At 41.6% G+C, this 27,607-nt stretch overlaps 1 protein-coding gene across 1 annotated transcript; it reads left to right on the forward strand.

Annotated features, from left to right (window-relative positions):
• LOC124041841 (cadherin-6-like) lies at positions 1-27,362 on the forward strand. Its single transcript, XM_046359906.1, has 12 exons — positions 1-142; positions 8,640-8,976; positions 17,623-17,917; positions 18,122-18,241; positions 19,133-19,306; positions 20,378-20,565; positions 20,748-21,004; positions 21,705-21,841; positions 22,017-22,138; positions 22,816-22,933; positions 23,451-23,702; positions 24,930-27,362. Exons 2-12 carry the CDS (start codon positions 8,758-8,760, stop codon positions 25,427-25,429), a joined length of 2,382 nt encoding a protein of 793 aa, XP_046215862.1. The 5' UTR covers positions 1-142; positions 8,640-8,757; the 3' UTR covers positions 25,430-27,362.
• The last annotated feature ends 245 nt before the right edge of the window (positions 27,363-27,607 follow it).

Raw genomic sequence — 27,607 nt, forward strand, 5'->3', positions numbered from 1 at the left:
GAGAGAGAGAGAGAGAGAGAGAGAGAGAGAGAGAGAGAGAGAGAGAGAGAGAGAGAGACCACTCCGTGTTCAGTGTGTCGGTCGCATACAACGGATTCACACAGGCGCACCTTGATTAAACTTTCTGCTACATCAAACCGTGGTAAGTGCCAATGTGTTTTATTTAACTGTGGATGCTGAAATAGCGGTCGTGAAATATTGTCTTTTTGACGGTCCTTTACAATAGCACTTTAATGTGTTCAATTGTTCGGTAGGCTGCGCTTCCTCCAGTTTGTTTTAAAAAATTGCTTATAACTTCAACAAAGTTGCTTTCATTTGATCATTTAGAATGAAACTATCTCATAAATTGGTCTAATTGATCTTATCAAGCTAACACCCGAATGTTTTCTCGAAAATAAAAATGCACTTGCTATGTTTCGAAAAAACTGCATATTTTCGTGTTCCCGGTATAGTCTGTCATGATCCAATCAGACCCCTTAATTTAATCCGATTTAAAGTTATCTATTTTATTTTTTATTGTTAGTGGAAGTTATGTCTTTAGTGATAGTGTTGTTTGGCACCGGTGGCTCAACGTGTGGGTTCCTGTTTCACATTACATGTCAGGGAATTAAATCAAAGCTCCCTTGTAAAATATCATAGTTTTTTAAAAGATTAAATGGATTATGATGGCCATGTTTGTTGAATTGTAATGGGAAGTCTCATGATATAGTAGACTACTGTAGGTTACTGTTTATAGTGGCATTGTATTAGTGGTAAAGCACTCATAGCCAACAGTGTAAACCTTTTGTATGTCCTATTAGAAATGCTTGGTGTGTACTGTTTTATTTATTGTTTAGACACTAGCGCTCTATTGCTGTGGACCTGGACATACTCTAATGTAGATGTGGGTGCTACCCTAAATCCAAGTCTAGTCTACCCGTTAGTCAGAGCTGAGGCAAGACACCTGTATCTTACCGTTCTCAGACTGCTATGTCCTATGTGCAGAGCATGCCCCAGGAGTTTGTGAATGACAAATGATGTAAAAAATGAAAATACAAGGCAAAACATTGCCCTTTATTTTCCACAGCAATAATTAGAATCTATTTAACCCATGAATTCCAGGCTTTTGCCAAATAGCATTTTAATGACTAAGATAAATAAATAATTGTGTTAAAGACCAATTAGTCAAAAAAAAAATTGTGGTGTGTATTCATGAATAAATACGTGTTTCTTTTGGTAAAGCATGACTGATTATTAACACACTTTCTTGAGCACATCGTACTGCATAGCCGACTGTACCAAGACAGGGGTCTAAAACCATTTCTCTGAATGTTAGAAGCCTGAAATACTGAAATGCTGTTGTAAGAAGCTTGCAATACTATTGGTTGATGATGATTATCTTATAAATGACCTGTTGTGTGGATGTTGTAAATATACCCAACATTCAACATTCTGAGTGTCTCCAGAACTATAGAAAGCCCAGCTCTACGCTAGTTTCCCACTAGCCACCCAGGTCACTGTGACCTTTGGATCAAACTGCTTTCCACGGATTACTCCAGTAGAAAAGGATTGGTTATCCCACTGTCTTAAACCTAAATTAAAACAATTATGTGACCCTTCACTATAGGGAATTATGATTAATTTCTATGTCCACTATGTGAGGTGTTCCAATTGAGTCTCATTTGGAAAATTCACACATCTCTTTAATTGTGCCCTCATGTGGTCGCAGAGGAACATGCACACAGGAATGGATGTTCCCATATGGATGTTCCCATATGGATGTTCCCATGGATGTTCCCATATGATGTTCTCTTATGGGTTTATTGATCACACAGGAATGGATGTTCCCATATGGATGTTCTCTTATGGGTTTATTGATCACACAGGAATGGATGTTCCCATATGGATGTTCCCATATGGATGTTCTCTTATGGGTTTATTGATCACACAGGAATGGATGTTCCCATATGGATGTTCCCATATGGATGTTCCCTTATGGGTTTATTGATCACACAGGAATGGATGTTCCCATATGGGTTTATTGATCACACAGGAATGGATGTTCCCATATGGGTTTATTGATCACACAGGAATGGATGTTCCCAAGTGACTGTTCCACTGGATGTCATAAGGTGAATGCACCAATTTGTAAGTCGCTCTGGATAAGAGCGTCTGCTAAATGACTTAAATGTAATGTAAATGTAATATGGGCATATCGATCACACAGGAATGGATGTTACCATATGGGTTTATTGATCACACAGGAATGGATGTTTCCATATGGGTTTATTGATCACACAGGAATGGATGTTCCCATATGTTTTTTTTTTGATCACATAGGAATGGATGTTCCCATATGGGCATATATTGATCACACAGGAATGGATGTTCCCATACGGGTATATTGATCACACAGTAATGGATGTTCCCATATGGGTATATTGATCACACAGTAATGGATGTTCCCATATGGGTATATTGATCACACAGTAATGGATGTTCCCATATGGGTATATTGATCACACAGTAATGGATGTTCCCATATGGGTATATTGATCACACAGTCATGTTTTCACACCTATGTGTCTCTTGGAATAGCCTTTTTCTTAACTACTTTCATATTACATGTCTAAACGTGTTATTGTGAGTGAGTGTGAATAGTACATGCCATCTGCTGTATTCTCAGAATACCTATTCTTTATTCACATCATCCGTCAGCAGTTTCATTTTACCACAACGTAATCCGAGTGCACGCACATTTGTCAAACAGTATAATCGAACTGAAAAGATTTGAGGTCTGTATGCAAATGAACCTTGAGTTTGTAAATAGTTTTCCATGCCGTTTAGCTTGTGTGTCACCTCATTTGACAATGGGCCATTGTCCCATGTGTTTGTCAAGCTAGCGAGAGGTTGGATTGCATTGACTAGCACAGGTCTGTCATCAGTTGCACAGGAACTTACCTATAAAGGTGTTTGTGATATTTTTATAGATCAAACTCCTGACATTTGGGATGACACCACAAATACGGATCTTCTGAGAACAATGTACTATATCCAAGCCATTGAATAGCATAGGCAGAGCTATAATGAGTTGTTGAATTGTTATATTCAAATGAACAATTACTTTTGACAACAAATCGGCTCTTCTGCCTGGAATAGAAGTATTAAATTGTCTTTCGAAGAGAACTTATGCCCCTTTTCAAACATTTTCATGCACTGTTTGACAGCCATGGCAATTATAGCTTACTTGAGAGGGAGCCTTATCAGCAGTCAGCATGTCTATAACAAGGCCTAATGTTGTCATTAAATCTCTCGTTGATTTTTAACACTGCTGTACCTGGAATAACAAGGACAAAACGAGTCTAAAATAACAACTTACATTCCCATGATAATCTCCCAATGGACTGAAAACACTACTGTACATTTAACACATAAAAAAATACAATAAATAGTCTTCAAAGATCAGTGAAGGCATGGGAATGATTGTATTATTTTCAGATGGTGTACTACCAACTATGAAAACAAGCCCATCGATTTGTTATTGATTGAGAGTTGTAACGTCTAGTACAAGTGTTCTTTGCCACAGGCCTTATTTTGTATCATTGAAGGATTGGCTGTAAATGTGAGTTTGGTGTTTGAAATAGAGAGGAGCCCTTTCCCTGTTAAAGCTAATAGATTGTTTATTTCTCCCCAGCGCAGAATCCCCACCCTGAGGCTAACACGCACACTGGTGTCATACCCACACACAATCTTTTCTTTCCATTATAAATGTTAGCTTTATTTGTTTGGTTAGTTCTCAGGCTTTGTCAAGCTTAATTGAAGGTGAAAATACTTCACAGAAAGAGATTTGAAAAGAGGGCATTGATGTAGGAAAGCTAGTTTGAAACATAATTGCTAATGGACCCAGTCGCTCTATGAGAACGGCAGCTAAGTTTTCAGAAACACTCTTTGTATCTGCCATTTCAATTATTGAATTTAAGAAGTGTGGGAGAGAATGAACATTTGTTGGTAAACATGAAAAGCAATGTTTATTTTGTGCTATAGTTTAACCCTTGTATCCATCAGCTGCAATGTGTTAACTGAGGCAATAGAGGTGTTTGCTCTCCTATTGACCCTTTGCAAGACATTTACTGTAGCTGTGTATACAGTAAGGCCTAACATCAAGTAGTTTATTGACCAAACCTGTGGCATAACTCAAGATGGCCAGTGCTTCTTTCACATACATCTTAACCATGATGACACATGTTGACCTCTGGGGTTCATCCAGTGCTTGACCCTGCCCTCTTCCCACTGCACTGCTTTCTCCCAGGGGATTCGTCTTAATGCTGCTCCCCCTTCTGACATGTGTGGGTGTTTACTGTTAACATGGAACAGGGAGTGGAAGGTCAAACATTTTAGACTTTAAATATTGAATTGAATCTCTTCGGCCCAACTCCCAGACAAATTATTCTTTTGCATGAGGACAGTAGGAGTTGGTTGAATATGGACAGTGGTTTTGAATGAGATAATATTCTGTAATTATTTTCCTATGGTTTTGGCCATGGCTAGCAGTGTCATGATTCCTTCATGGTTCATTAGAGAAGCTGGAACACGGCCATAGAACAAGCCTACAGGGCACAGACATCAATTCAGTGTCTATTCCATGTTGGTTCAATGTAATTTGAAACAGTGAAACGACGTGGAAACAATGTTGATTCAACCAGTGTGTGCGCAGTGGGAGGCCCTCTCACTCACACACACACACACACACACACACACACACACACACACACACACACACACACACACACACACACACACACACACACACACACACACACACACACACACACACACACACACACACACACACACACACACACACACACACACACACACACACACACATAAACAGTAGCTCCACCAGACGCTGGCACATTTGCATTGTAATAGAGAGGCAGCCACATTCCAGATCCTGGCCACAATGGTGGAGGAAAAGCTCTGACTCCTGCTGGGTCTTTGCACAAGCAGACCATAAAGCTTCTGTTCTCACACTTTCTCCTCCTCCAAGGAGGAACCCAAACAGCCACCCACAACACACACCGGGAGACACTGGGTTACACAGGAAGCCCCATTGACGACGACGCCATAAATAAAAGACACACACAGGTTAAGAAGGTGTCATCTTCTTTAGTATCCAACAGTAAAGCAATGAACCACTACACAGGCATGGATGATTGAGGAAACAAAACAGCTTTGGGAGGTCTAAACAACACAAACACACACACATGTATTTCTCGGGAAAACTGTTAACCGACATCTATGTTGGGGTGGAATTTATTTGTCCTCAAAATGCAATCATGTAAGAAGAGCTTCTGTAGGTGCAATGGTGTGGAACTGACATGTGTCCCGCCATTCAAAGACAACGATGGAAACAGGACCAATACATACAGAATCAGAGGTGGCACAATGTAATGAGCATGGCCTCCAAATCACTTCATGCCTAGTTTCTGGTTACCTAATTAAGAGGTCCCATCTGGTATGAGCGTGACGGCGACCAACGCTCCTTGACAGTAATTGTGTTGGTGCACATGACAGTTCCATTCAGGAAAACGCACACACTCAACATCTATTATCTCCTCTAGTTAAGATTAGTGCACACATTTTGCTGGGGAGATTATAGTGGGAGTGGGGAGGGACTGGGACCCTTGTAAGTGATGGGAGAAGAGAGGAGGAGATGGGAGTAGGGATTAGCACCCATGTTGTGTGACAGTCTTCTCTACTCAGAGAATGCACTATGATAGTTGTACAAGCTCAAATCAGACTGCTCAATGCAAATATGTTTTTTTTTTCTGAAGGGAGGATTGCTATATTGAATAAGATATGTCAGGTTATCATTAATCATCTGACCTCAGTCATTGTTTTGTTTTCAATGGTACAAGTAAAAGAAATAACAGATGTTACACGAGAGGAGGAAATATTTATCACTTAGAGCAGACAAGTCAAAGAGTGTTGGAAGCAGAGCCGAGCAAAGTGATAGATAATATGGCATCATGAAGTCTATAGTCTAGACAGACTCCCCTCCCTAAACAGACAGATCAATAGGTATTGATGGCCTACTGGTCCCTAGGGAATGACAGTCAGCTGCTTGGCTGCCTATCGCTCCGAGTGGTGACAACCTGATAGCAGCCCCCCTCCTAACATCCACCACCCAAATGCAATTTACCTTCTAGACATACCTTTTTTTAAAGGGAAGTTGGATACTGTGGAATAGATATATAAAAACATGTTTATCTGGCCTTGGGTGCTTTTAGTGTGCTTCTATTACTTTATATCAGCCTTAGCTGCTGTACCATACCGAATTCATACGCTTTTTTTGTAATACAGTACACATTAAAACTGTTCCAAAAGTTAGTCAACAGCTGATAGTTCCACCTCCAGGACTTATTCATTAGCAGTCTGCAGACAGTGTGTGTGTTTCTGTGACACAGGAACACCCATTAGGTGCCTTTATAAGGCTGCTCTGCCCTGTTGTTGTAGCAGTTCTTTCACCTGTTGACCGCCTACCTCCTCTCCCTTCACACACAGGCAGCCCAGGGCTGACATTCTCCTTTCTTCACCTCTAATTGCTCCTGTGGGACTCATTAGGCCCACTGTGGCTGAGGCAGTGGCTGAGGCAGTCTCATCAGGCTCGCTGTGGCAGTGGCTGAGGCAGTCTCATAAGGCTCGCTGTGGCTGAGGCTAAGGCAGTAGCTGAGGCTGTCTGCAGGGTGGCAGAACAGAAGGGGCTGAGCTGCTGCGCTGGGTTCTCACCCCCACCACATGACACAATCTTAAGCCCAGCTCTTCACTCCTGTCACCCCCACAGGTGTTGCTAGTCTATTGGTCCTCGCTCTCCACCCGCCTCCCCGCTGACTCCCCACAGCCTGTCAGACCCCCTCTAACCCCCCTACCCCGCACTACTCTTCAACAGCCTACAGCACAGCCCTCCTCCCCTTTAAATCTCCCTGCCATGAAATGCAAGGCTTTAAAGGCAGCAGGGAGACTACGAGTGTCGTGTCACCTGAAGGTCATACTAGATGGTCTAATAGGTTTGTGTTGCAGTGACATGAGATGGCATGTTGTCCAAAATAGAAGATTGTGTGTTTCTGAGTCTATATTATGAATGTAATACTCATTTATATGGTACTGTATATTGGATGCATTTAGACAGATATTGTATGTATCACATCCAGAATACAGACTCTGAAATAAATATGATGTGTTATTAATATAATATAATAATATTGAGCAGACTTTGGGTGGTTTTAATGTGTTATTTTATTAACGTACAGAGGTAGGCTCCAGTGAATCTTAACCACTGGCTTGTTCGTTCATCTCACACAAGTTGATATTCAGGCTGCACTGCATGGACCCTTGTCTCTCAGCAGGACCTGTCAATGAATTAGCAGACATTTTGTAGAGGGAATGTATGGGAAGCTATGTGTCTGTGTCCTCTGATATAGTATGTAAAAAAACAAACACTCTAGATCCAGGTGTCTTCCCCCAGCGAGAGACTGTCAAGGGATTTAACAGGTCACAAAGCTGAGGCAAATGGCTCCCGGCTGGGCTGGAGCCTTGACTAATGTGCTTCACTAGGCTAGTCCCACTACTCTACTTTGCAGTTTTCTAGGCCTCACTTCCACACTGATATACACAGGGATTAATCCCATCAACTGAACATATAGTAAGAACCCCCAGCCCACGGTCCCCAGTACCCTAGCACACAACTACAAACCCCTGGGGTCCTTTAAACCAGACTGATTCTGACAGCAAATCAATACACTTTAGTATCTGTTGGTACCTTATTCAATTAGTCTAATTCATAAAGCAGGCATAATGGCCCTAATGGAAGAGAGGTTGAAAGGTTGAATGGCAGCAGTAGAAAAGCAACGACATGATTGCAGGAGTTAATCCACCCATCTTAATTATGTCTTTTAACTGATTCGTGGCCTCTGCATCCATCCCTGTCACCGTCAGTGAAGCAGTGTTGACCCTTAGCGTTCTATGCTGATGAGTAGTCACACACTTAATGCCAGCACCGACACTGTAGACCGCAAGTCGTAGATGGGGGGGGGGAAACAGAAGTTCACTGAATACATCTGCACTACCCTCCCCTTTCCACTGCAATCACATTTCCTTGATAAGTCGAAAAGGGGCCGAGGCATGGCTTGACGAGTGAAGCAGCTGATGATTGCTGGAGGTGATGTTGGTAGCAGGATACGTTTGTCTGTGTGTGGTTTATATTTCATCTGGTCAGCATGGCATGTTATTAGGTTGTATAACACCAATGCAGTTAGTGTTCACAGTAGATACAGAAAAGGACATTATCATAAGTGACATATTGGCTCTGTAAGTGTTCTGTTCTCTAAAATAAAGCAGTTCATGGGGATGTGGACTATCGATTCATTGATTAGTGTGCAAACCCCTTTTAGTCTTTTCTGTGTTAAAGGCTTATTGAAATCAATGGCATTCCAGTTTTTTCAATTAAGGTTTTCAATAGCATTATTCGATTGTCTTTTTGTTTTCATGCATTGTTTGTATTTTCTGTATTCACATCATGATACCCCGCAATGGGAAACAAAATTATCTCCAGAGTGAAAGTATGTCCCTATAATTGTTTCTCATCTTCCCCTCCGCAGGGTTTCTACACAGCCATCAAGGAAGAGGACTATGAGGGTGAAGCCCAGCTCCCTTAAAGGACGTAAAAACCAGTGCAGATAGAGGATTGGCGTTCTGTGCAAATACCACAATTCCACCATGAGGACTTGCTTGCTGACCATGATATGGGCGTGCTTGTCCCTTTATGTGAACTCCACATCTATTAGCAGAAAGACTGTGTTCGAGATGGGAGGAGAGGAGGACAGAGATGGAGCAAAGGGAGGGAACATACTGAAACGTTTCAAACGAGGATGGATGTGGAACCAGTTCTTTCTACAGGAAGAGTACACTGGGAGTGATAAGCAGTACATTGGCAAGGTATGTCCATTAGCCTTCTTTTGTTTTATTGTTGCCATGCACTTAAGTGTGTGGGGAAAACTCCACTGTCTGCAACTGTTGAATTCCAGCCTTGACACAAAGATAATATGAATATTGAGAAATCTCCCAGAGCAGAGACAATCAATCCCCTCCTGGATCAAGATCCCTGCTGCCTACATTTGTTTTGTGCGTAAAAAAACAACATATTAATATAGCACTGCCGGTAAAACCATATACCCTGGTATGGTACAGGAACAGTATGAAAATCTGGAGACCACCCAACCCTAATATCAATGTCTCTGGCCAGATAAACCTAAGACTATATCCCCCCACAAGGATTGGGATATTCTGATGTACAAAAACAGCATGCATTGCCACCTTTACCTCAAATCTCAGAAGACAACAGATAGAGCCATGAATCAGAAGTAGTATTGTGGAGTAGCTAGATGTGGAGATGCCTGCAGCACTGCAGGGGGCCTGTTTTAGAAGGCTAGAGATAGAAGAAATACGGGAGCTACTGAGGCCATGTACCCTGTAGTACCCTGTTGTACCCTGTAACCCTCCAGGCTCTTACAGCGAGACCCAGCGTCACAGAGCATGTAGGGAGATGATCAAGGATGGAGAGGAAAAAGGGCAAACGCAGAGTGGGAGAGAGAACTAGAAAGAGAGCGAGAGAGAGAGAGGAAGAGAGGAGAGAAAGAGTAGGAAAGAAAGTTATTCTGGAGCCACCACCACTAGTCTTGCGTTAGGTTACTCTGTGGAGCCCTGGGGAGTGGAGCAACGCTGTGTGGTGGATTATTTCCATATGCCTTGTAGAAAATGATTCACCTTGTCAGGTACCTCTTTTTTTCTCCACCAAGCCTGGCTCTGTGCTGCCATGCATATAATAAGATGTTATCTGTCACATGTGATGTTGACTGTTCTGTCCTCTCTGATGGAACTGAACAGCCTTGTTGTGTGTTACAGATGTTCAGGCTAAGATTGCGCGTGTGTCGCCATAAAAATGTACCTATAATAAAGCATTCCATGCATCATCACATTTCCAGACTTGTAAGTAAGATATCTTGCTATTTCTAAAGTGATGAGTAAATTGGATAGTCATAATTTAGACTAATAATATAACTCAATCACTGTTCGCAAAAAAGACTGTTCGATGCAGTGCATAGTGGAGTAGGCATGTTAGAGCAAAAATCAAGCAATGAGGTCGAAGAAATTGTCCATAGATCTCCGAGACAGGATTATTTCGAGGCACAGATCTGGGAAAGGATACCAAAAGTTTCTGCAGCATTGAAGGTCCCCAAGAAGACAGTGGCCTCCATCATTCTTAAATGGACGAAGTTTGGAACCACCAAGACTCTTCCTAGCACTGGCCACCCGGCCAAACTGAGCAATCGTGGGAGAAGGGCCATGGTCAAGGAGGTGACCAAGAACCCGATGGTCACTCTGACAGAGCGCCAGAGTTCCAGATGGACAACCATATCTGCAGTACTCCACCAATCAGGTCTTTATGGTAGAGTGGCCAGACGGAAGCCATTCCTCAGTAAAAGACACATGACAGCCCGCTTGGAGTTTGCCAAAAGGCACCTAAAGGACTCAAACCATGAGAAACAAAATTATCTGGTCTGATGAATCCACGATTGAACTCTTTAGCCTGGATGCCTAGTGTCACATCTGGAGGAAACATTGCACGATCCCTACGGGGAAGATTGGTGGTGGCAGCATCATGCAGTGGGGATGTTTTTCAGCGGCAGGGACTGGGAGACTAGTCAGGATCGAGGGAAAGAAGAACGGAGCAAAGTACAGAGAGATCCTTAACGAAAACCTGCTGCAGAGCGCTAAGGACCTCAGACTGGGGTGAAGGTTCACCTTCCAACAGGACAATGACCCTTAGTACACAGGCAAGACAATGCAGGAGTGGCTTCAGGACAAGTCTCTGAATGTCCTTGAGTGGCCCAGCCAGAGCCCGGACCTGAAAATAGCTGTGCAGCGACACTCCCCATCCAACATGACAGAGCTTGAGAGGATCTGCAGAGAAGAATGGTAAAACCCCCCAAATACAGGTGTGGCAAGCTTGTAGCATCAGACCCAAGAAGGCTGTGATCGGTGCCAAAGGTGCTTCAACAAAGTACTCAGTAAAGGGTCTGAATACTTATGTAAATGTGATATTTAAGTTTTGTAGTCTTTATAAATTTGCCAACATTTCTAAAAACCTGTTTTTGCTTTGTCATTGTGGGGTATTGAGTGTAGATTGCTGAGGGGAAAAAACAATTTAATAATCAATTTTAGAATAAGGTAACGTAACAAAATGTGGAAAAAGTTAAGGAGCCTGAATACTTTCCAAATGCACAGTATATCAGAGACCTTGGTGTCAGTATTGACTCTCTATCAAAATAAAGGTTAAATCAAAAGTATATGACTGGAGATGTTAGCAGAATATTTTTAATTACAGGGTAGCCTCTACTCTGCTGAAACTGACAAACAGATCAATAAACACGACGTTGTCTGCAACTATCTAATAGGCTTACGGTCCTTCCTCTGATTCTCCAAATCATGGTTTATGCTGTAATAACATATTTTGAATGAATCCATTTATTTCTGTATAGACAGGAGTAGGCTAATTAGGATATATCTTTTTTGGGGGGGGATCAGCTCTAATCTAGATAGATTGTGGCTTCTATCAATGTAATTGTCTGCATAAATTCCAACCTCCCATATATAGATTTTTATAAATATTATATTTTAATATTTTATTTTTAAATATATATTGCTTCATTATTATTTTCCCATGACCCTGCCAATCCTCCCCTAATTGGAGTAAACTATTGGACAACAATACTTAGGCTTCGACTTCGAGTTTATACATACTACATACATTTCACGGATAGTATATTTAAAAATAGTTATCTTTTGTTTGTTTTTAGTCCAAACCTTCAGCTACCCTCAACCCCTCCCATCTACAGTTGAAGTCGGAAGTTTACATACACCTTAGCCAAATACATTGAAATTCAGTTTTTCACAATTCCTGACATTTAATCGAAGTAAAGGTTCCTGTCTTAGGTCAGTTAGGATCACCACTTTACTTTCAGAATGTGAAATGTCAGAATAATAGTAGAGAGAATTATTTATTTCAGCTTTTATTTCTTTCATCACATTCCCCGTGGGTCAGAAGTTTACATACACTCAATTAGTATTTGGTAGCATTGCCTTTAAATTGTTTAACTTGGGTCAAACATTTTGGATAGCCTTCCACAAGCTTCCCACAATAAGTTGGGTGAATTTTGGCACATTCCTGACATTCCTGACTGAGCTGGTGTAACTGAGTCAGGTTTGTAGGCCTTCTTGCTCGCACCAGCTTTTTCAGTTCTGCCCACAAATGTTCTATAAGATTGAGGTCAGGGCTTTGTGGTGGCCACTCCAATACCTTGACTTTGTTGACCTTAAGCCATTTTGCCACAACTTTGGAAGTATGCTTGGGGTCATTGTCCATTTGGAAGACCCATTTGCGACCAAGCTTTAACTTCCTGACGGATGTCTTGAGATGTTGCTTCAAAAATATCCACATAATTTTCCATCCTCATGTAGCCATCTATTTTGTGAAGTGCACCAGTCCCTCCTGCAGCCAATGACCCCCACAACATAATGCTGCCACCCCGTGCTTCACTGTTGGGATGGTGTTCTTTGGCTTGCAAGCCTCTCCCTTTTTCCTCCAAACATAACGATGGTTATTATGGCCAAACTGTTCTATTTTTGTTTCATCAGACCAGAGGACATTTCTCCAAAAAGTACGATCCTGGCTTTTTAATGGAAAGCGGCCTTTCAGGTTATGTCAATATAGGACTTGTTGTACTGTGGATATAGATACTTTTGGACCTGTTTCCTCCAGCATCTTCACAAGGTCCGTTGCTGTTGTTCTGGAATTTAATTGCACTTTTCGCACCAAAGTACGTTCATCTCTAGGAGACAGAACGTGCCTCCTTCCTGAGCGGTATGGCGGCTGCGTGGTCCTATTGCGTATTATTGTTTGTACAGATGAACGTGGTACCTTCAGGTGTTTGGAAATTGCTCCCAAGGATGAACCAGACTTGTGGAGGTCTACATTTTCTGAGGTCTTGGCTGATATCTTTTGATTTTCCCATGATGTCAAGCAAAGAGGCACTGGATTTGAAGGTAGGCCTTGGAATACATCCACAGGTACACCTCCAATTGACTCAAATGATGTCAATTAGCCTATCAGAAGCTTCTAAAGCCATGACATCATTTTCTGAAATTTTCCAAGCTGTTTAAAGGCACAGTCAACTTAGTGTATGTAAACTTCTGACCCACTGGAATTGTTATATAGTGAATTATAAGTGAAATAATCTGTCTGGAAACAATTGTTAGAAACATTGCTTGTGTCATGCACAAAGTAGATGTCCTAAACGACTTTCCAAAACTATAGTTTGTTAACAATAATTTTGTGGAGGGGTTAAAAACCTAGTTTTATTGACTCCAACCTAAGTGTACGTAAGCTTCCAACTTCAACTGTATCTCTGAAGACTATCCAGTATTGATTTCTAGCTGCCATATATTTTTCCACTGAGCTGTGATGTTTCACAAAAGTTCTGAACCTTTCTATTGTCATAGTTTCTACAGATTGTAAATGAACCGTTGTGTGGTGTTCATGTTTTTGTTATTCACCCAATGTTCACAGGTCTGATGGACCCACAATATTATTGCGGTTTTAAAACAATACAGCCATAACAATTTATGTAAAAATACGTAATATTTAATACTTAGATGTTGACTTATATCAATTACAAGAAATATAGACAGAATACATGGTTCATATTTGCCATTTTACCTCTGCTAGATCACATGTATCAATAAAAGCGCTATTCGTTTTATTTGATCAAATTTGATTTTTATAAACAAAAATAAATGGATGGAATAAATCCTGTTTATCTTGAACAAATATACATGAAACAAGGTTTATCACTATTGATGTTTATTGCTTTTTACTGAACAAAGTGGAAGAACAAATTTACAGTACATACAGTATTTTGTGGAAATGATCAATGAGCCCCATTGAAAACAAATTAAGGCTGGTCTACACACCACATGAGGGACAGAGTTTTACTGTGTGTGTGTGTGTTGCAAATGTATTTCTTGCACTTGATGCATGTGTACTGTGTCTTCCTGTCCTTCTTGGGTCCACACACATCGCAGTGATTCTTCTTGTTGCTACCGGCTGCAATCTAGAATGATGGAAACACTTAGTTCAGGAATTTTACTAACATCTCACTCACTCACTCACTCACTCACTCACTCACTCACTCACTCACTCACTCACATATATAGTTATAGCAGGCCAAGGTAGGAGAGTCAGACACATATGCATGCAACAACATCACTCACACTTACTTCTGGTATTGGAGTTGTTGGTTCTGTGAGTCGGACGGTTACGGCACCAGCATTTTCCTCCTGAATCCTCATCACGATTGCTGCAGAAACTGGGGTCCTTGGGATACGTTGCCTCCTCTGGATTTGAGGTCTTACCAATGCCTTGTCCAGCTCCTCAAGAAAGAGCCCTCTTTTCTGGAGCTTCCCTCTGTTCCAATCTAGGTTCAATGGCCTCCAGTTGATAAACGCATTGTACGCCGAGTTGTCCAAGATGTTGAAGAATATCACAAGTGGCCAGCGTAGGGTTCTTCTTTTGCAGCTGTAGCAAGTCACCAGCTTGTCTAAATTGTCCACCCCTCCTTTTGTGGCATTGTAATCCATTGTGATTTCTGTTTTTTGATGTTTCTGGCCACAGATTCTCTCATCCCTATGCAGCATGAGTACCACATTTTTTACTTTCTTTGGCACGTATGACACAAATTCCATAATGATTTTCTGGATGGTGTCTAGGATGAACAGTTCAAAAGAAGACTTTATGTTCCGCACATGAGTAACATGAGTATCATGAGTAACTGCCATCAGCGTCGGCCCTGGTTGCATCCTCATCACATTGGCAGCCATGCGGGGTGGCTCATTCCTTGGGTAACAGGGCCATTCAATTTCACCATTTTGTTGACATCCATATTTCTCCTCCTGCAGGCTGCTGATTAGCGGGTTGCTGACGGGCTGGTCCTGGGGCTGGCTGCTGACAGCTGGTCCTGGGGCTGGCTGCTGACAGCTGGTCCTGGGGCTGGCTGCTGACAGCTGGTCCTGGGGCTGGCTGCTGACAGCTGGTCCTGGGGCTGGCTGCTGACAGCTGGTCCTGGGGCTGGCTGAGGGTCAATCTCATCCTCTTCTTCCAACTCACTGTCAGACTCCAAATTGACAGAGACATGATCCTCATATTTGGAAAAATCTTCCAAAGTGGAAGATGCTCCTTCCACACTAGTTTTTCTCTCTGCAAAATAATGTCTAAGGCCCTCTGAGCAGAGATTATTTTTGCCTTACTGATTGATTGTGGTAAAGAGGTAGGGAGCCACACATGCAAAGCTATTCATTTGTTGTGTCCCTCCCCCAATTTGCACCTGGCTTTGGTAGAGTGCGGGAAAATACTGAATTCTTTACAATGTATCAAAATAATGTATTGTTGTAACATTGTGCAGGTTCCCGCAAGACATTGTGTAGTTTCACACACTTACATTGATCAATTTACTATGACTTTTCAAATCACCCAACAGAGTTAACTCCAAGTAAATGTTGCATTTTTTTTCAGCCATTCCTGAACCTGTGACCAAAAACAAGCTACATATGGGCAGTACCAAAACAAGTGATCTAATGATTCTCTCTTCACAGCAAAAATCTGCAGACCTGGGATGATTGTTTATATATAACATTATAACATTCTATTGGTTGCAATAATTTTGTATAATAATTTTAATTGAAAAACTTGTTTATTAAACTTGCCATTTAATTTAGGTTATTTCAGGAGAAACTTAGCTTCCCTTAGCCTTATGGAACACCGCCTATGTGCTTAGGTGTACCACAAACATAATTATAGCACTGTTGAAATGCCTATAAGTGTGATGCAGTAAAGATGGGACACACACTGAGTATGGTAGAGGATAAAGCCCCATTCTATGCCCATTGCTCAAATTTGCATAATGTCTACTTAGAGGCATGGGAATAAGAGATGAGATGAGACAGGAACATATGTGCTCAGAGGGGAGTTGCAGGTATTATGTGTTACATGCTGGATTTAGGTGATTTTCTAAGACATCTGTGGGAGGCGTCAATCATTCATCCTTTGTCATATCTAGGCTTCGTACCATCTTGGCTTTCTTCATTTTCAAAGATTCTCTCCTTTCTTTCTCTCGATCATTGTCAACTCCTGTTTCATTCAAGGGTGCATGTTCTGAGACTGCCTTGTACTTTGACAATTACCTGACTTGCTGTGTGTTTTTAATGACAGTGATAAGAGGGCATTGAGAGTGCACTGGGATGTTCACTAATTAATTCAGTGAACCTCTGTTTGGATTGGTGTACTACTGTATAATGTCTAACACTTTAGATAGACAAAAGGACCTGGAGAGGTATATAATATACTGTTTGACAGATACATGGGTAGGTATTAAATGTGTGTACTAAATAACATATATCCTTTGTAAACCAGGTGTGCTGGTACAGAGAAACCGGAGCGTTACCTTTTAGATTTTTAGTCCAAATACAAATCAAGATGTTGTCAGCAAAGCAAGACCGTATTAAGGAAAGACAGAATGAGTCACTCACCATCAGCACCCGTCACCTACCCTACCTGTCACTCACACTCCTCCTCACAACCCATCAACTGTCACACCATCTAATGCAAACTGTAAATATGTTGGTGTTTTACAAGCTGACCTCCAGAGTTGGGGTCAATTCCATGTTTATTCCTGTCAGTTAAATTAGATAGGGAGTTTCCCCATTGGCATGCTAGTCCAATCCCTAAATGGACTGGAATATTTATATGGAATAAACCCTAGGTCTGTTAAAAGCAGTTGTTGAATAGTATATACAGATAGATGTAGGACCTTAATTTAAGTCAGTTTGCTAAAATAGTAAAATAATTCTACAGCAACAGGAAATGTTTATTATTATGGGGCGTTAGGTAGCCTAGTTTTTAGAGCATTTGACTGAAAGGTCGCAAGATCAAATCCCTGAGCTGACAAGGTAAAAAATCAGTCTTTCTTCCCCTGAACAAGCAAGTTAACCCACTGTTCCTAGGCTGTCATTGAAAATAAGAATTTGTTCTTTACTGACTTGCGTAGTTAAATAAAGGTTAAAAAAAAAGTTTTATGTAGATTATAATGAATAGTATAGAACATGAAGCCCCGCACACTGTTAAGGCTCCCAATTCACCGATTTAGTGACAACGTTTTGATCCGAAACAGATCTTCGTTCGTTGATTATAATTCATTTAACATTTTTTTTGTAGGGGTTGATAGATTTTCCACTAGGGCAAATCAAGTCTCACATTTTAAAGTGGAAATTAGATTTTAGAAGACTTTTTAAGCCTTGAATACACTACAAGTTTGCATTTCCTGCTGTGCTGGAAAATCCTCAGCATCAAAAGAGTGATGAAATTAAGATCCTACATCTGTAATACACATCTGGTATTTGCCTTGTTGACTTCAGGCCCCATTTCTCCAAGGAGACAAATATGTTGACTGTGCTTTTTATTTTCTATGGCAGCTTCAATCTGACATGGACAAGGGGGATGGAACCCTGAAGTACATTCTAACTGGGGACGGGGCTGGAGACATATTTACTATTGATGAAAACAATGGTGACCTCCATGCCAATAAGAGACTGGACAGAGAGGAGAAGGCCTTCTATACCCTCCGAGCCACCGTAGTCAACAAGAACACAGGCCTGAAACTGGAGCCTGAGACAGAGTTCATCGTTAAACTTCACGATATCAATGACAATGAGCCTAAATTCGCAAAGGAACTTTACATAGCCAGTGCACCTGAGAGGTCTAATATAGGTATGTGCTCTTTCACTTTAATTTGACTTTTGACTTGACTTTCAATTTATGTTTTAACCTTGGATGATTCAAGATCGGTAACATTTCAAGGTCAATGGTGCCTTAAAGTGTCAAATATTTTGTTTGCTTTTCTTTGAAGCATGAATGGTTTTGACAGTTGATGTGAGTTCATATTCATCCTCAGCTATCATCTTCCGTTCTCAGGTACTTCAGTCACCCAGGTAACAGCCACGGATGCAGATGACAGCATGTACGGGAACAGCGCTAAACTACGATACAGCATCAGCCAGGGGCACCCATACTTCTCTGTGGACCCAAACACAGGTCTGTCTGTCCGTCTGTTTGTTTGTTTGAACCACCAGCAATGCTCTTTTATTCCTCAAAGCAATTATTACTACAATGAAGAGAGAGAGAGATACGGTAATGTAATGTTCAGAGTCAGACTGCCAGGGCCATTGCTATTCTCTCAGCCCCCTGTGCATTTTCCAAAGTACACTGAAACATTTAATCATTTCTAATGTGCACTCTGGAACATCCTGTCGCTCGTTCTGTGTTTAAACAAATGGAAACAATAAAAGCCTCCAACTGGCAGATTATTGTGTGGCTTAACAACGATATGGTTTATCCCTGATGTGACATGGAAGATGATGTCCCCATCACACCAGAGGACATGAAATCCTAAGAGCTTTGGAGAAAAAAAATGGTGTTTCTGAGGGTTTATCTGAAAACAGTTATATTGCAGATGATAGAACCCATTCACAGAAACAAAACAAGCCAGGCCAGATGGTCTTGTGTGCTATCTAATGGAAGGTCGGGGCGGTTGCCATTTTTTACTGTTCCATAAAAATAATTAGGTTACATACCCGTATTAAATGTTTCTCATTAAATCCAAGCACAAGGTCTTAGCAAGGTGAAACGGTTGTGGTGACCATTTCTTTGCAAGAGGTGCTTCTTTCTCAGAACAGTTATTAGTTACATTATTCCCATTGGTAGTTGTAACTATAGTAGTTGCCGATACAGTATTTAAATAAAGGACATTCACATAAATGAGTTCACTCTAACTATACCCGCATCACTTAAATCTGTTTGGCATGGTGGCACCATGAGTAATCCCTACAGGACCAGAGAAGGATAAATGTTCTTAGCTGACTCATTAACAATACATGGTTATATTATGTGACACATGAATATTGTATTCTTCTGGTTTGTCCTCAGGTATCATCAGGACAGCCCTGGGGCCTGGAGAGATGGACCGGGAGAAGCGGGAGCACTACCAGGTGGTGATTGAGGCCAAGGACATGGCGGGCCAAAGGGGAGGCTTAACTGGTACCACCACAGTCAACATCACCCTGACCGACGTCAACGACAACCCCCCACGCTTCTCTCAGAGTGAGTAGAGGCACAATGACTGGAATTATACTGGTAGTTGAAGTATTCATAGTAGTCCTAGTATAAAAGTGGTAGTGTCAGTGTGCTGTGTGTGTAAGTGTGTCCATCTTATACAGGGTTAGCGGTGATTAAATTGCAATGCCGGGTCCCACGAAGTGAATCAGCTTGATAATCCTGATTAGATGAGCAGCGTAATACTGAGTGTCTCCCTCTCTCATGCGCTCTCTCTCACACACACACACACACACACACACACACACACACACACACACACACACACACACACACACACACACACACACACACACACACACACACACACACACACACACACACACACACACACACACACACACACACACACACACACACACACACACACACACACACACACACACACACACACACACACACACAAATGAGAAACATTCCGGAATCTGTTTGACTTTGACAGATTGCTTTTGTCATTAATATTCTGTTAAAGTCCAGTGGTTGGATGGTGGAAACTAAAAGGGAAAAACACTTCTGATACACTCCACACACACAGTGTGAGATATGCCTTCTCACATCTCTCTCTCCACCTTGTCAGTTGATGACACCTTGCAGCAGGAGGCTTACACCCCCAGTCAGCACCATGCTAGGGGGAAACAGAAACAGTGTAATTGGTCACCATGAGCGCAAGTTTAATTCACCACTAACACTGCTGCAGGGCCGTGATACAGGCTCACAGGCTCCCTAACAATCTGAATTGTTAAATGTGTTAGCATCAGAAACATGGAAGTATTGAGGAGAAGCTGGCACAAAAAAAACACTCACTCACCATGCCAAAAGAAGACCAACAACCTCTTCTATTTGTGACAAGCTTATGCAATTCTGTTCATGGTTCCAGGCTCTCTTGGCTCCGTTTCATGAGACACTTTCCTTATACTCTCCAACCTAATTAGTGACACAAATGGTGAAATGGGAGTGAATGCTACAAATGCAAATAGTCTAAAATGAAGTATCTCAAAGTTAATTTGTTATAACATCCGTTGATTTACATACAGTATGTGTGTCTGTTTGTGATTCCAGGTATATATCAGTTCAGCGTTCCAGAGTCTATAAAAACTGGAATCCCAGTTGGGAGAATCAACGCAGTAGATAAAGACCTTGGGAAGAATGCGGAGATGTACTACAGTGTTGTCAGTGGGGATGGTTTGGACATGTTCGATGTCATCACGGACAAAGACTCACAGGAAGGCATCATTACTGTTCTAAAGGTAATATCTGTTATGACAAAAATAGTCAGCCACAACTATAGGGCATATAGACCCTATTATCAGCCCTGGATCGGCCTGAGGCCATTAGACCATCAGAAACGCTATTATCAAAATGCATTTGTACTGCATCATTACAAAACATGAGTCATCTACTTTGTTCTATTGTGTCCCCGTCCCTGTAGCCGTTGGACTATGAAAAGACCCGATCCTACACACTGGAGATCCAGGTACAGAACACTCAGACCTTGGACACTCGCTTCCTGGGGTACCTACCCACCAAGGACATGGCCACAGTCAGGATCGGCATAGAAGATGTGGATGAGCCTCCTCTGTTTGAGAAAGCCAGCTACATGATGGAGGTGAAGGAGGATGCAGCCGTGGGTACTGCAGTAGGGTCTGTCAGGGCTATGGACCCGGATGGATACAACAGTCCAGTCAGGTTAGTTAGAGCACTGCTTTGTTTTCCCTCCAGCCCACCCATTCAGTTCTCCTGTACGTACCACCCACACCAAGGTCATGGGGAGATTGGTTATAATCATTTGTATCAGGGGTCATTTGATGAGTGTTAAAGGTTGTGTTACAGTATTTTTTTTTAATGTAGAATGATTAGAGTTGAATCGGCCGTCTCATTAAATTTGGAGTGGAGAATATGTTGTGTCCATAGAAAGACTAATGAGTGAAGGACAAGCTGTGTGTTTTGCTCATCCCCACACACGCGCACACACTTTTGTAGTGAGTTCTTATCAATGTCCAAAGTCCCTTAATGACCACTCCTCATGGAAATATACTGAAAGGGCATTCCAGGATACATTTAATTAGATCATTGCGTAATCCGCTGGATGATCAAACTGATAGGGCTGGTCTGTTCTGGGCCTCTGTTCAGGGCTGTTTTCCTTCCAGGCCAGTCAGGGTAAAGAAGAAAGGAAAATAGAGTGATTTAAGTCCCATTGGCTGTTCAGGACAGATCCCCAGGGTGTGCAGTATTCAGAATCATTTTGTGAATGCATAGAGAGGGCAGGAAAGACTAATTCCTTGCAAAAGGGTTGTCAAGTTCAGCAATAGAGGTTGTAGGGGAATGGAAGAAAATAGTCCATGCTTTTATTTGTTCTTGTATCAATATTTGTATGCCTATTTTACAGGTACTCCATTGATCGTCGTACTGATCTAGACAGGCTTTTCAACGTGCATTCTGGGAATGGGTCCATATTTACCATAAGACCTCTTGACCGAGAAGAAGCTGCCTGGCACAACATTTCTGTTATAGCAACAGAGTTCAGTAAGTCTTTCTCAGCTTTATCATGAATTCACAATACAAACTATTCTACCAAGTCTATGGAGTTCAATGATTATATTATGTCCTTCGTTGAAACATTAAAAAAACTAAAATCATACCAAATTATTTATTACAATTATTATACATTGTTGTGATGTGTATGTTTTCCCACACACAGACAAACCTCTGCAGACCAGTTGGGTGCCAGTCTATGTCCGTCTTCTAGATGTCAACGACAACGCACCCAAGTTCGCCTCTTTCTACGAGACATTTGTTTGTGAAAAGACTAAGGCTGGACAGGTACAGAACACGGATCCTCCACTTACATCCCATGATAGATTGACATGATTTTATTATTCTCGCTGCTATAATTACGTCCATATCCTAGTGACATCTAGAGGTGCTACAATAGGTACAGTATATGCCCAGGAATACTCCTGTATGTAAATGGTGATAAAGCATTGTGATGAGTACTGCAGTCCTCTGGGGTAGTGATTGGTCTCCAGGGTCTACTTTGTGAGGCGGCTGATGAGATAATCTATCATGGCAGCACAAGGCAGGTGACAGTAGCTGTCACACATCAAGGGCATGTTTAAATAGGTGCCCAGCACATGCCTTCTCCTCTACTCCCTCGCCTTTCATCCCTCCTTCATCCCTCTGTCATTATTCATAATCATAAATCCACTGAGGTGTTTGTGTTTGCTGTGATCCTGTTTACCAAGCAAGGTCCCTTGAGAGGACTCAATAAAATCATCCATAATATATCTTCCACAATGGTTATTATTGCCACCGATTAAATAAACATATCAATCTGTTTGGTCTATATAGATGGTCTATATCCTAGAGGTTTAGCCTCCAATTTTCCCTCTGATTTCACAAACCGGGGGAACCAAAGAGCACCTTACAACTATTCTTGCTATCTGAGAGCACACAGATTGTTTGTTTTTTATCAATCTGTTTGTTTATCCCGTAAACAGAAGATTCAGACGGTGAGTGCTGTGGATGCAGATGACCCGGTGGGTGGACACAAGTTCTTTTTCAGTCTGGCTATGGAGGGGGCTTACAGAGGCAACTTCACAGTCAAAGACAATGGCGGTGAGTACTGTACTGTAGGATATTTTGGGGTCTCTATCACACCAGTCATCACCTGATATTATAGTGAAGAAGAACAAGAAGGAGAGTGATGAAGTGCTGCATCAGATGACCAGGCCTCCACAATTACCCGACCTCAACCCAATTGAGATGGCTTGGGATGAGTTGGACTGCAGAGTGAAGGAAAAGCAGCCAACAAGTGCTCAACATATGTGGGAACTCTTTCAAGACATTTTAGAAAAGCATTCCAGGTGAAGCTGGTTGAGAGTATGCCGAGAGTGTGCAAAGCTGTCATCAAGGCAAAGGGTGGCTACTTTGAAGAATCTCAAATATAAAATATATTTTGATTTGTTGAACACTTTTTGGGTTACTACATGATTCCATATGTGTTATTTCATAGTTTTGCTGTCTTCACTATTATTCTACAATGTAGAAAATAATAAAAAAATAAAGAAAAACCCTTGAATGAGTAGGTGTGTCCAAACTTTTGACTGGTACTGTATGTTGTTTCTCTCCCTAGATAACACAGCTGGCGTCCTAACCCGGCGCTCCAGCTACAGCCAACTGCACAAGAGCATCTACCTGGTTCCTGTGGTGATCACGGACGGGGACTTCCCCATGCAGAGCAGCACGGGGACGCTGACGGTGCGCGTGTGCACCTGCGACCGCGAAGGCAACATGGAGCTGTGCAACGCCGAGGCCCAGACCAGCTCAGCTGGACTTAGCACCGGGGCCCTGGTGGCTATCCTGCTGTGTGTCATCATCCTCCTCAGTGAGTATAGCTGTCTGTCTGTCTGTCTGTCCGTCCGTCTGTCCGTCTGTCAGTCCGCCAGTCTCTGACGCATCTCCATCTCCAATTTAATCATTCATATTAATGTATGCAAACTGTTTGGAAATATGTCTTTAATAAGGAATTTCACAGGTTATAGTGTAGTTAAATTTGCCCCTTCCGTATAACGCACACACACACGCACGCACGCACGCACGCACGCACGCACGCACACACACACACACACACACACACACACACACACACACACACACACACACACACACACACACACACACACACACACACACAGGTGCTTATAAGAAAAGCCCTACATTTCCCAGTAGATAGCCTATTTCACTCTTGGCTGTCTACAGTAAAAGTGTTATATATAGAGGATCAAAACAAGTCTGAGGGGATTGAGATTGTGGACAGGATAGTAATTCAACAGGACTGGCAGTAAAATTAACCTTTTATACACCAGGAGTTACTTTAATACAACATGGAATGCAATTACCCCAATATATTACATCAGCACCATTAACTACATATACAGTGTAATGGAAATGCATTTATTTAAAGGTGCAATATGCAGAAATCTCTCCAACATTTCGTAGTTTCTAAAATACTAATAGTTAGCCTCATTTCAGTTTATGTGACAAAATAAGCAATGTATAGTGTAGAGAATCATTGTACAATCTAAATAAATATATTTACAATAACCAAAAATATTGTATTTTCAGCTGTTTGAAGCTGGTCTACAAAAACGTAAAAGACGCAAAAACTAAACATGAGAACGGGAAGCATAGAAATAGCACACATAGATCAGATCTATTACTTCTTAGACTTGCATTCAATGAGAATGACATCCATTACTTACATTTCTATATTTGGTCGGATCGCCTAAAAAGTTACATATAGCAGCTTTAAAATGTGGCACCATTCTTGGTTATTTATAAGTTAGTAGTTGCAATCTCATTGCGATGTTGGAATAAAAACATTTTTCAGCATCTCTACTGCAGTCGTTTCTAAATTGTTACTGGGCTGTGGATGCATGATGCAGGCCGTGTTCTAATGCAGTGTTCACTGCAGCATGAGCAGCAAGATAATATGAAATCACCCAGCCCTGAACAGCAAACCTCTCTCTAACGCTGACTCACCATCTCTTTCTTTGTGTCCATCTCTGTCTCTCTGTCCCTGTCTGTCTCTTTCTCCCTGTTTATCTCTCAGTGATCATAGTGCTGTTTGCTGCTCTGAAGAGGCAGAAGAAGAAGGAGCCTCTGATCATCTCTAAAGAGGACGTGCGAGACAACGTGGTCAGCTACAATGACGAGGGGGGTGGAGAGGAGGACACCCAGGCTTTCGACATCGGGGCCCTGCGTAACCCCGAGGCCATCGAGGAGAGCAAGCAGAGGCGGGACATCATCCCGTCGGGCACTCTGTACCCCCCTATCAGACGGACAGCCATCCCGTCGCGGGACAACGCAGACGTCCGGGACTTCATAAACCAGCGAGTGCAGGATAACGACAGTAACCCCACCGCCCCCCCTTATGACTCTCTGGCCACATATGCCTACGAGGGAACCAGCTCAGTGGCTGAGTCTCTGAGCTCCTTGGAGTCAGCATCCTCTGAAGGGGACCAGGACTACAACTACCTCAGTGACTGGGGGCCCCGCTTCAGGAAACTGGCTGACATGTACGGGGCTGAGGACAGTGACCGTGAATCCTAACACACCACCTGAACTGTTTGTGGGTGGGAGCTAGGAGGATGACTTATGACTGACTGTAATCCGTCTTCTCAGAAAAGAAGATACATGTTGCAGCCCAAGTTTTTTTTACAAAGTGCCCTTTTATTCCTTCCAACTCAGTAGGCCATAGTTCCTTCTGACGGCCAGACCAGACAGAGACTGTGCAGCTGTGTGGATTTGTTTTACTGCAAGGCCGACCTTTGAAGAGAGGATGAACTTCAGTCCCTCAGTTGAAGTTAAGAGCCGGAGTTCAGTGTCAAAAAACAAAACAATAAAAAGATACATTTATTTTTCATTTTTGTTTACGTCTGTCACTCTATGCTGCATTGGAAGGAAATACAACACTGATTACACATTTCTCTGAATACTTCTGTGTATTCTTAAGTGATATCTCCTTTAGTTCCTCTGTACTGTTACTGAAGTGCAGTATGTTGTACTTGGTATATTTATGTGTTTTAGTGAAATGGAACTTTGCTTTTCCAGTAACAAGGAACTGGAATTGAACATATCTTAAGATATTCTTCATACCTTTTTTTGAAAAGTTCAAATTCTTAAAAAGGAAGGAAAGCCCAGCACCAAAATAAAACATTGCTTCATGAATGTTTACGGAACTGAAGAATGGACAGCCACTCTGTACATATGCTCTATTCCTCTATCAAGCCTTCTGTTACACAGACAGTTCACTATCTAAGAGCAACTCTCTGAAGATGTGATTTGACACAAGAACTGTGTGTATCTATCTCTGTACATGATGATAACTGCAGAAAGAGAGGGAAATGAGGAACCATGCACCAAGATTTACAGTGAATTTCAGCATCATCTGACAACATTAGCATAATCCATCATTAGTCAATCATCATCAATCAATCATTGTCATATTAGACGTGATTGTTCCAACAATGTACACACACATGGCTTACTTACATCAAGTTTGCACAAAAAGCCCTCAAGGTGAATGAACATGTCATTCATATTATCTTACATAGTAGTGCTTACCAAGGAAAACAAATCATTCTTAAACACAATATCTGAATCATGCATTTAATTAGCTAAAACAACATGTACGTAGATTCAGCATTGGATTGGAAGTGCTGTCACAAAGTACAGGGAGTTGTATCTGTCGGTGGGGAGAGATTACGTCATGTTATTATTAAATATGGATCTTAAAAAGCCATTGAAAATGTCATTTTGAAGCAACTGCAGAGAAGGAGATTGATTGACAATGTGTTTCTGTGATCATATACAGTTTATACAGAGAGAAAGGGTTTACATTAAGAAATTAACTAACACCTTTGAACTGAACCAAAACTATAAATAGCATCTGAAGTAAATATTTCATTTAGCCATAATGTGTTGGCTAATTGTTCTGTTCTCTCTGTGCCAATATTGGATGGTAATGCTTTTCACTCTCTGAACTCATCACACTAAATAGCTTTGCGAACATAAGCAGTCACTCCAAAACAACTTAAACATTAAAGGAGTAAAGACGGGATCCAGAGGATCAATTAAAGCTGATCTGTGCTTCAACGTGAAAAGTTTGGCGGATAACGATGTGTTTTGTTTGGGGTACATCATTCTGATTTGACATCAGGACTTTTCTCAGTAAAATTGTTAGACTAAATAATGGTAAATACTGTGGTTGAAACAGTGCTTTGTTACAGTGATTTGGGACCGTAGCGGATGTTCATGATGTATTACATTGCTTTTTATATTGTGATTTAAAAATATATATATATATTTATAGGACACATGCTGAATTAATATTCTTGAATCACAAGCGTCCAGCCAATATCACTGTTTTTGATGTCTTTTGGAGGTGTACAATTGTATGTTGATACTACGGCTACAGTACATGTTATATTATGATGTATTAACAATTGTCCAATTTTATCATAATAAACTTTTCCAGTAAACTACAAAATAAATGGTTTTATTTCATTATCACCTCTTAGCTGTAAAGTCCCCTGTTTTGGGGACCTGCGTGGTTCTGGTCCGGGTTTCGACTAATATTTTTGCTTAGAAATTGATCTGTGGACAACGTAGATCGAAATTGATAGCCATGCTTCCCACGGACACAGTAGTCTATTTGTTGTGCCTGTGTAATGTAGGATGGGAAATCTGTAACCACTTGAAGCTGGGATGCCCCTCCTACCATTTCAT

This window comes from Oncorhynchus gorbuscha, linkage group LG08 (assembly GCF_021184085.1).
Source record: "Oncorhynchus gorbuscha isolate QuinsamMale2020 ecotype Even-year linkage group LG08, OgorEven_v1.0, whole genome shotgun sequence".
NCBI lineage: Eukaryota > Metazoa > Chordata > Actinopteri > Salmoniformes > Salmonidae > Oncorhynchus > Oncorhynchus gorbuscha.

Bases quoted from the DNA above. Each gene is read 5' to 3' on its own strand.
- LOC124041841 (XM_046359906.1), top strand. From the start codon at position 8,758: ATGAGGACTTGCTTGCTGACCATGATATGGGCGTGCTTGTCCCTTTAT. The intron at 22,139-22,815 runs GTACAGAACACG...TCCCGTAAACAG, and splicing joins AAAAGACTAAGGCTGGACAG to AAGATTCAGACGGTGAGTGC. The intron at 23,703-24,929 runs GTGAGTATAGCT...TTTATCTCTCAG, and splicing joins GTGTGTCATCATCCTCCTCA to TGATCATAGTGCTGTTTGCT.